Here is a 10,634-nt window from a genome sequence, read left to right as displayed (position 1 = left end):
ACTTCAGTTCAATTCTGACCTCAGACACTTGACACTCTACTAGCTTTGTGACCTTGGCAAGTCACTTAACCTTCATTGACCCCCCCCCCCCAAAAAAAAGCCAAAAACACAACACAATGCAAAACAAAACAAAACAAAAGCCTGAATGAAGTCATGAACATGAAGAGTCAGACACGACTGAAATGACTCAACAACAGCAACACTCCTAACAGGCCAATGGGAGTTCCCTTCCTATCAAAAGGGTTCTCCATGTGTGACAAGAAGCATGGCAGTTAATGGGTGTTCCCTAATCTTTCCATCTAGGCATGCAAGGTTCCTTTTCATTCACACTAACCTTCTAGTGATTCAACTCAAAATTTACCTTAAAGTCATCGTGTCTAAATTATTTTGAGTAATGTCAAATGTTATGGGATAGGCTTATCTCTGAACTATCCACTTTTTAGGCTCAGCATTAAAATGAAAAGTGATACTCATGGAGTCATAAAATATTTAGGGAAGAGAAGTTTACTCTAACATAAAAAAGAAATCCATAAGGATATAGCAATGATTCACATTTACAAGGCTCCTTTTTGCCTCTGTATTTCTTGAGTCAGAAAGCAAGAATTCCAGCAAATCTCAGGAACACCAATTCCTCATAGGTTAACCTTTATATGTAACAAGTCAACAAGAAAGATAGACCAATATCCAATCTTTGATTTCCTTGACCATCGTAATGCTGATGATGACCTCATAATTTTATAGGCAAATAAATCAATTCACATAAAACAAAATTTACTCTATTCCACCCCGGTATAACAGAAAGCATTTAACCTCACTGTGCAGGAAAGAAATGAGGGGGAAATGAGGGAGATTATTTGGCCCCTATATTCCAGAGTAAGCATTCTTTTTCATGGGAAACAATTATATCTTAATTGTTTCTCATTTGAAGAAGCAAAGTACAAAGGACTGAAATAATTACAGATAAGTTAGCAATATTTTTATTTTAATATAGCTATTTGGAAGAGACATTGCTTTCCTTCTAAACACTATTTACACCACAGGAATTTGCAGTTGACATTTTAGAGGTTTTTTTTGAGATTTTCCCCTTAAATATTTCATCTTAAGAATATTCCTTTAGACATAAGAAGTGATACCATAGGTAAATTAGGAGAGAAAGGAATAGTCTACCTATCAGATCTTTGGAAAGGAAAACAGTTTATGACCAAACAAGAGATAGAGTATATTATAAAATGCAAAATGGATGATTTTGATTACATTAAATTAAAAAAATTTTGGTACAAACAGAAGCAATGCATCCAAAATTAGAAGGGAGGCAGAAAGCTGGGAAGCAATTTTTATGGCCAGTACTTCTGATAAAGGCCTCATTTCTAAATATATATAGGGAACTAAATCAAATTTATAAGAATCCAAGTCATTCCCCAATTGAGAAATGGTCAAAGGATATGAATAGGCAGTTTTCTGATGAAGAAAACAAAGCTGTCTATTCCCATATGAAAAAATGCTCTAAATCTCTAATGATTAGAGAGATGCAAATTAAAATAACTCTGAGGTACCACCTGAAACCTATCAGATTGGCTAAAATTACAAAAAAGGAAAATAATAAATGTTGGAGAAGTTGTGGAAAAATTGGAACACTAATGTATTGTTGGTGGAGCTGTGAACTGATCCAACCATTCTGGAGAGCAATTTGGAATTATGCCCAAAGGGCAATAAAGCTGTGCATACCCTTTGACCCAGCAATACCACTTTTGGGTCTTTTTCCCAAAGAAATCATGGAAAGGGGAAAGGGACCCACATTACAAAAATATTTATAGCTGTTCTTTATGTGGTGGCAAGGAATTGGAAGTTGAGGGGATGCCCATCAATTGGGGAATGGCTGGACAAGTTGTGGTATATGAATACAATGGAATACTATTGTGCTGTAAGAAATGATGAGCAGGAGGAGCTCAGAGAAACCTGGAGGGTCTTGCATGGGCTGATGATGAGTGAGATGAGCAGAACCAGAAGAACATTGTACACAGTATCATCAACAGTGAGTATTGATCTACTGTGATGGAATATATTCTTCTCACCAATGCAATGGTACAGAAGAGTTCCAGGGAACTCATGATAGAAGAGGAGCTCCAAATCCAGGAAAAAAAAAAAGAACTGTGGAGTAGATGCTGAATGAACCATACTATTTCTTTTGTTTTTGGTGCTGATGTTTTTCTATTTTGAGGTGAGCATCATTGCTCTGATTTTTCTCTTATAACATGACTAATGCAGAAATGTTTAATGTTATTATGTGTGTGTGTGTGTATATATATATATATATATATATATATATATATATATATATATATATATATATATATATATATATGTATCCTGCTGTCTAGGGGAGGGGAGAGGGAGGGGAGGGAAGGAGAAAAATCTGAAATTGGAAAGCTTGTATAAACAAAAGTTAAGAACTATCTTTATATGTAACAGGGAAAAAAATAAAACACTTTATTAATTTTAAAAAAAGAATATTCCTTTAGGAATACAGTTAATAAAATATATTAAAGGGTACTCTACTCCTCTTCCTCTTCGCCATCTTCCTGCCTCTCACAACCATGAAGGTAGAACTGTGCAGCTTCAGCAGGTACAAGTTCTACCCAGGTCACAGGAGGTGCCATGCCCCCACGGATGGGAAGGTTTTCCAATTTTTGAATTCAAAATGTGTTTGCATTCCTTTCAAATTGTAACCCTCAGCAGAACAATTGGACTGTCCTGTATAGATGAAAGCATAAGAAGGGGCAGTCAGATTCAAAAGAAAAGAACTCGCCAGCCTGATAAATTTCAGAGGGCTATCACTGGGGCTTCTCTTGCTGATATAATGGCCAAGAGGAATGAGAAACTTGAAGTTCAAAAGGCCTAACAAGAACAAGCCATCAGAATAAGCAAAACCAAGGAATAAAAAAGGCTAAGCAAGAAACTAAGAAAATAGCTGCATCTGCTGCCAAGGCTCCTAGAAATGCAGCACCTAAACAAAAAATTTTGAAGCCAGTGAAACTTTATGTGCCCCGAGTTGGTGGAAAATGTTAATTGTCTACTAAATTGGACTAAGTAAAAATAAAATTTAAAGCAACTGCGAAAGGGCGGGGGTACTCTAAAACCTCTCTGTTCACATACAAGAAGCAATTGCTTAAAAAAAAAATTACCCTCGCAACTATTACATCACTCTGGAGAGTCCAGGATGTAGTCACTGTTGGCATGGAGGGAAGGGAGACTAAAGTACATAGTGAATTATATAAAATTACTTATTTATCTAATGTTTGCTGCAAAACTGCTATTATCTGTATATGAGAAGATTCATGAAGAAGTAAGTTGGATAGGTACAGTTGAAGAAATAATGATGAATGGTGACCTTACCTTCTGGGCTTTAGCTATTATCTGTGTCTTTTCCTCACACTTTTAGATGAGGGAAAAAAGAGATTCATAATCTAAAACCTTATGTATATTAAATCCAATAAGTTTTTTGATATTTACCAGGCAAATAATATCATATAAGTTGTGTTCTAGCCTTCAGGGAGGAAATTGGGAAGGTATACTGAATTGTCATAAACCAGAATACGGTCTCTGATAAAGGAAATCAGGGCCATGGAAGAGCCAGGGGAGTCTCCCAAAATATTGAGAGCATCAGTTAAGTGACAAGATGGTTTTCTTCCTTCTAAAGCAGAGGTTCTTAAAATTTTTGGTCTCAGGACCCCATTATAAACTTAAAAATTATTGAATACTATGAAAATAATCTTTTATATGTCTTACATTGTATTTAACATTAGAAATGAAAATGTCTTAATATTATGAAAATAGTTTTCTCTTTGCATTCCAGCATCTAAAGATTTTGTCATCTGAGGCTGAGACTCTCCTACTGGGGAAATAAGAGCTGATAGTAGCTAAGTGTCCTTAACCTAATAAGAAAGAAGAAAATGAGGGAAGAGGTTTTTTTTTGGGGGGGGGCGTTGTTTTTTTGTTTTGTTTTTGCTAGTCATAGACAACATTTGTATTCATTTACCCCCCCTAAAATAGCAGAATAATCTTTAAGGAACATAGGAGCACCCCACCCCTTCGCTTTTGGAAGAGGTATCCAGGAATTTTGCCAAACAGAAAAAATGAAGCCAGCCACGTAGCATTCACAGCACTAAGCAAAGACTTTGAGACCAGTGGAAAAAAGACATTGAAAATAGAATGATAATATCACTAGGAGATATCAATGACCCTACAGAATCAGTAGTATCAATGCACGTGTATTCTAAGTCACCTATGTTACCTACATATGCATCATATGCATCTCTCAACGACTTTGTCCTGTCCACACTGTCATATTCCTTGTGTGTGCCCCTATATACATACTTCTCACATGTCTATATCATCATGTCTATATTTTTGTGGGATAGTATGTCCAAAGGAGATGGAGAAAATGCTTTCTTGCTACAATTAAAGAAAAATAAACTCTGCAAAATCCCTAAAATAATTTTCTTTGAACTAATTACATCCTCTGAAGGACCATTAAAGATAAACACATTGGTGAGGAATCATGAAATCTACTTTTATGATATGTGGATATATAAATTATATTGTTCCTGGAGTAGCCATTTGCTGGAAGCCATTGGCTGGGCATGCCACCAGACAGCATTTATACTTTATTTAGAAAACAATTTAAAACAAATTATACTTAGATGTGAATTGTTTAATCTCAGTGCTGTTGAAATTGTGACAATGCCAGTTAGGCTGAAAAATGTCCCTGCAATTATCTGAGAGGAGATGATAATGTAAGTGGGTGAATTAAGTCTTTAGCTTTGGGTCTCCATTTCTCATATTTCTAATCTATATCTTTAATAGAGTTCTGACTGCTGCTATGATTCATTAGTCTATGACAAGAATGATTTACATGATTAATTGCATCAATAGACTTTAAACAGTTTAATAGAACATACTATTTAATTTTCTTTAACTTCCAGGAATTAGTCCCTCTCAGTTCTGTTACCCAGGATTGTCTTTTGCCTGACAACAGAATCATACAATTGAAAAGAAGTAAGTTGGACAGGTATAGTTGTCAGAAGCATGCTATCTAGCACAAGCAGAACAGAATAATTTTTTCTTAAAATGCATTAAAATCATTTTGTAGATGTATTTGTTCTAAATCGCTGATTCATTGACTTAATTACAGAAGTGAGAGATCAAGGGATTCTGATTTCCTCCCTAAAACTTGACATAAGACTGGCATGGCATCAAGGCCAGTATCCAGTCAGGGAGTCTGTGCCCAACTAAATTAATACTGTCTCTTTGCTGAAATTCTTTTCTATACCATGGTTAAGAAAATTTGCTTTTGTTAACTGTTAGGTATACTACAAATACCTGATTTCATTCTAATCCTGACTCTGAAGGATTTAATTAAATTGAATTAGGTTTGTTTCAACAGATATTCATTGGGATTGTCCTATCATAACAGCAAAGATATCTGAACATTGGATACTGGAAACAGGGGACATTTTGTATCACATATATGTCTGCATGCATATACATATATGCATATGTGTGTATACACACATTAGAATGCTGAGACCATGTAATTTAGTGTATATAGAGCTGGCAGTATAGGGTGTTCAGGGAGGACTAGTACCTCTGATGTGAGGTCTCCCAAGCCCTTTTCAGGGCTGCTCATCCAACATCGGAGTCTACCTGATAGCTGGTTCCCACCTGTGGCTCCAAGAAGGTGTAGCATGCACAGCAGCCCCACCTCAATAAAACCATCTCAGCAGACAGGCTAAACCATGTTGAAGGTTACCAATAGGTTTAAACCCATCAGAAAGTTAGAGGATTGTCTATCCCAAGCATGTAAAAACTTCCCCAGTAAAATAAGTGGATATGAATATTTCATTTCAAAAGGTCATAAAGGTGGTGGAAGGAGTCTCTGTGGAGCCTTTAGAGCTTAGTCAGACACTAAAGATGCCAAGACCATCCATAAGATCCAGAGAATTATCTAATAATATTGACTTTTGTCTTGTCACTGGGCTCTGATAACTAGAAGAGAAAGTGAGGCTGATGACTTCACTCTTCCTCACTTAAATCCAATTTATGTGTGGTTAAAAAGGTATTACCCATGCCATTTTACTATTATTTCATTATTATATTAAGTAATTTTACAATTTTATCACTTTATTATTTTACTATTAACTATTTTATTGTTTATTACTTTACTATGTCATTATTTTGTTATCTTACTGTTAGCCACCCGAAGTCCTGTGGTGACTGGCAAGTGATGAAGCAGCAGGTGTGGATACACTGGAAGCTGTGGTCACAACCCTGAACACAGGTAGCCCAGGCCATAGAATTGTCTTCTCATTGGACTGAAGTAGTAGTGGGATATAGCAGCCCTCTGAGTTTTTAGAAGCCTTCGTGAGGGTTGAACTGCACTGCTCACATGCTGGTTTAAGAAAGGGACTAGGAAAAAATGTCCTAAAACTGTCTGTTTCACCTAACCTTTCCCTACTTATCAAAGCAGGCAGGGATCTCACCCAGCAGTTTAAACATAAAAATATATTTTTAAAGTTTTGCTAAGATGACTCCACTCACCATTGTTACATGAAATTTATGTACGATTATGCACAAGAAATCCAATAGACCTGAAACACAAACAACTCTTATGGTGCCAGTAGTGCATCCAAATAACAGGCCAGCTTACCAAAGTCAGAGCTTGATACTTCTGGAGTGGCTGCTGTGATCAGGAGTACCATGAAAGTGGCATGCTTTCACAATGAAATCTAATGTAGTCAACAAACTTGTATGCCTTCCAAAAGGAATGAACGACAGATTCATGACAATGCAATTGTCATTTGCCGAAAAGAGCTATGCCATCAGCATCACTGCATATGCTCCCACTGTGATGAATTCTGATGAGGTTAAAAAAAAAAAAAATCATGGGCAGCGCATCTCCCCAGTCCAAGACTGTGACATTTTAGCGACCCAACGGAGAACCAGGCAGCCGCTCCAGCCCTCCAGACTCCGGACTCCGCCGCAGGGCTCGTGCTTCCCGGCGCCGCTCTTGTTTTCCTTTATGGTCCGGGCACATAGTACGATCATTAGGTGTTCAATTTCCCAGCAATTTTCTATGGGAAATCAAGGGAAGTGGGCCATGGTTGCTTTGAGCAACTTTGAAGAGCTGGACACTTTTAGAGAAGCTTGATCAAGGTGCCATCATCGTGAGACCCTTCAAATCAGGACTCCGGCAGAGTTCCTCTATGTCCTCTTAATCATCGGAGGCCATCTTACCATTTCTCTGCCTCCTGGGAAGTAGCAGAAAACTAGCGTCGAATGATGGTTGGATTTAAGCCTACAGATATGCCCCCAACAGCCACCGTCAAGTTCCTTGGGGCTGGCACTGCTGCCTGCATCACTGACCTCATCACCTTCCCCCTGGACACAGCCAAAGTCCGGCTGCAGATTCAAGGAGAGAGCCAGGGAGCCGTCCGAGCTTCCTCTGCCACTGCCCAGTATCGGGGTGTCTTAGGCACCATTCTGACCATGATGAAGACTGAGGTCCCTGGCAGTCTGTACAATTGGCTGGTGGCTGGCTTGCAGCGCCAGATGAGTTTTGCCTCTGTCCGCATTGGCCTCTATGACTCTGTCAAGCAATTATACACCAATGGATCTGAGTATGCAGGCATTGGGAGCAGCCTCCTGGCTGGCTGTACCACAGGGGCACTGGCAGTGGCCATAGCCCAACCCACAGATGTGGTGAAGGTACGTTTCCAGGCCCAGGCTCGTGCAGGTGGCAGCCGGAGATATCAGGGTACACTGGATGTCTGTAAGACTATCGCCAGAGAGGAGGGGCTTCGGGGCCTGTGGAAAGGAACTTCACCCAATGTTGCCCGCAATGCTATTGTCAACTGTGCTGAGCTGGTGACATACGATCTCATCAAAGATGCCCTCCTGAAGGCCCACCTCATGACTGATGACCTTCCATGCCACTTCACATCAGCCTTTGGGGCTGGCTTCTGCACCACCATCATTGCTGTGGACCTGGTCAAGACGAGATACATGAACTCTGCCTCGGGTCAGTATGCCAGTGGTGGCCATTGCGCCCTCACCATGCTCCGGAAGGAGGGACCCCAAGCCTTCTACAAAGGGTTCATGCCTTCCTTCCTCCGCTTGGGCTCCTGGAATGTAGTGATGTTTGTCACCTACGAGCAACTGAAACGGGCCCTGGTGGCCGCTCGCACTTCCCGGGAAGCTCCTTTCTGAGCCCTCTCCAGCTAGCTCTCTGCCGAACACCCCTCCCCTTGAAGTCCAGACCCCAGCCTACCTCCCATCCCATTTTCCTTCCCTCTTCCTCTCCTCCCCTGAAGAACCCCCCTGCCCTAGAGGTAGGCCCATTTTATCCTTTCCCATGGCAACCTCACCCAGTTCTTAAGCTTTCTTTACTTCTAATAAAGCCAGACCAGATCCCAGAAAAAAAAATCATGAAGCCCTGGAGACTTTCAGCATCAGTGTGCCAAAAGAAGACATACTTGTAATTCGGAATGCCAGAGTAGCACAGGATATCAGACATGTCAGGGAGCCCTTGGGAGGAATGAAGTCAGAGACTATCTGGGACAGAAATTTCACAAACATTAGGACTGGTTTGATGAAAATGATGGGGAAATTCAGAAGCTAGTAAATGAAAATTAATAACTCTATAGGGTCTATCAGCAATTTAATTCCATCAAAAGTAAAGTGTAAGCAAAGCTTAGGGAAATGCAGGATTCTTGACTCAATAAGAAGGCAGATGAAATTCAGTATTATACTGATAGTAATAACCCAAATCATTTTTATGATGCCCTGAAAGATATCTATAAGCCAATGACTCAAAGTGTATCTCAACAATACAGAACTGATGAAATCACACTGATCAGTGATAATGACATGATCCTGGAAAGGTGGGATGAACACTTCTGTAGTGTTCTCAACAGAACATAATCAACCAATGTTAAAGCCATTAACTGTTTTCCTCAGTTTGAAGTCAATCTTTCTCTTGCTGAACCTCCAATTGAAGAAGAGATTTTTAATGTAATTAGGCTTCTCATGTGGGAAAGAAGCTGGTGCTGATTCCATTCCAGCAGAAATCTATAATGCAGGTGTCCAGTGCTCATTCAAAACACTGATGGAATTTCTCTGGGTTATATGGCACAAGAAGGTTATCCACCAGGAAGTCCAGGATACCTCTATTGTCCATGTCTATAAAGGAAAAAAAAAAAGAGGTTGTTCTGTGACAACCAGAGGGTGTGTGTGTGGGAGGTGTTTCTCTCTTAGTTATTCCTGGTAAGATTCTTGCCAGAGTTTTCTTTAATATGCTGATCCTTCATCTGGAAGATGGTCATCTACCTGAGAGCCAATGTGTATGCAGAAAGGGCCAAAAAGAAGTCAAAACAGTGTTTGCTGCCTGCCAACTCTGAGAGAAATTTTAGAAGCAGAAGAGAGGTCTGCACACAACATTTGTCAGTCTAACCAAGGCATTTGATCCCATCATTTACAAGGGCCTATGGAAGATCATGGTGAAATGTGATTGCCCAGAGAATGTAATCAGTATTCTGTGGCAGCTTCATGATGCCATGCTTGCACAGGTTATGATTAAGGGACAATGATCTCACACTTTCCCAGTCACCAATGGAGTGAAGAAGCACTCTGTGCACTCTCCCATGTTTCTTAGCATGAGGTTTTCAATGATGTTTTCAGACATGATCAATTAGGATAAAGATGGCATCAAAGTCAACTACTTCCCTGTAGGTAAGTTTTTTAACTTGAAAAAGCTACATGCCAAAACTAAAATTGGGGGAGCATTGGTGTGAGACTTTTTGATCACAGATGATTGTGTATTGCTAAAGCACAATGATGATTCTCTGCCACTTGTGCTAATTTTTGGCTAACAACAAATGGAGACATTCTGAATGATAAGTTTGCTTACATTGGCAGCATACTTTCCAAGGATGTTCACAGAGATGAAGAGGTTTACACAACCATACATTGCCAGAGCTAGCTCAGCATTTGGAAGGCTCTGAAAGCATGGATGGGAGAGAAGAGGGATCAGGCTGCCTACCAAACTGCAGGTTTACAATGCTGTTGTACTAACTTCATTTTCTGTATGCCTGTGAATTCTGGATATTCTACCAGCACTATGCCAAAAAAAAAAATTAACTGCTTCCATTTGAATTGTCTAGTGAAGATTCTGAAGATCACCTGGCAAGATAATTTACCAAACACTGAGGTCCTTTCTCAAGATGAACTGTCCAGCATCTATACTCTACTTTCAGAAAAAGTAATTTGTATTAGCTGCACATGCTGCTCAAATGCCAAATGTATACTTACCCAAAAGACAATTTTGTCACACAAGGTAGGCAATCACAGAAGCAAAACAGACTTATCTTGAAGATGGAATTCATAGAGACACACTAAAGACCCTAAGTTTCTCAGAAGAACATCACAGGATAACAAACTTTTAGATTGAAATAAAGGAAACAACAGAATAAAAGTATTTATATCATCTTAACCAGAAGATGAAATTTCAATTCACACAATTAACAGATTGCCTCCACAAAATAATTATTTTTAAAATGTTGTAAATGAAATGGTGATTA

At 39.3% G+C, this 10,634-nt stretch overlaps 1 protein-coding gene and 1 pseudogene across 2 annotated transcripts; both read left to right on the top strand.

Annotated features, from left to right (window-relative positions):
* The first annotated feature begins 2,594 nt into the window (after positions 1-2,594).
* Positions 2,595-3,066, top strand: LOC122750583 (annotated as a pseudogene).
* Positions 3,067-7,338: 4,272 nt separating this feature from the next.
* LOC122735945 (mitochondrial uncoupling protein 2-like) lies at positions 7,339-8,271 on the top strand. 2 transcript variants are annotated; one of them, XM_043977848.1, is made up of 2 exons: positions 7,339-7,872; positions 7,975-8,271. In XM_043977848.1, exons 1-2 carry the CDS (start codon positions 7,339-7,341, stop codon positions 8,263-8,265), a joined length of 825 nt encoding a protein of 274 aa, XP_043833783.1. In that variant the 3' UTR covers positions 8,266-8,271. The 2 variants fall into 2 exon arrangements, with proteins under 2 accessions (XP_043833783.1, XP_043833782.1); XM_043977847.1 differs by having other exon boundaries at positions 7,339-8,271.
* The last annotated feature ends 2,363 nt before the right edge of the window (positions 8,272-10,634 follow it).

The sequence above is a fragment of the Dromiciops gliroides genome, chromosome 1, assembly GCF_019393635.1.
Source record: "Dromiciops gliroides isolate mDroGli1 chromosome 1, mDroGli1.pri, whole genome shotgun sequence".
Classification (NCBI taxonomy): Eukaryota; Metazoa; Chordata; class Mammalia; order Microbiotheria; family Microbiotheriidae; genus Dromiciops; species Dromiciops gliroides.
Note: the sequence above shows the minus strand (reverse complement) of the source record. Positions and strands in the feature narration are given on the sequence as shown.

Bases quoted from the DNA above. Each gene is read 5' to 3' on its own strand.
- LOC122735945 (XM_043977847.1), top strand. From the start codon at position 7,339: ATGGTTGGATTTAAGCCTACAGATATGCCCCCAACAGCCACCGTCAAG.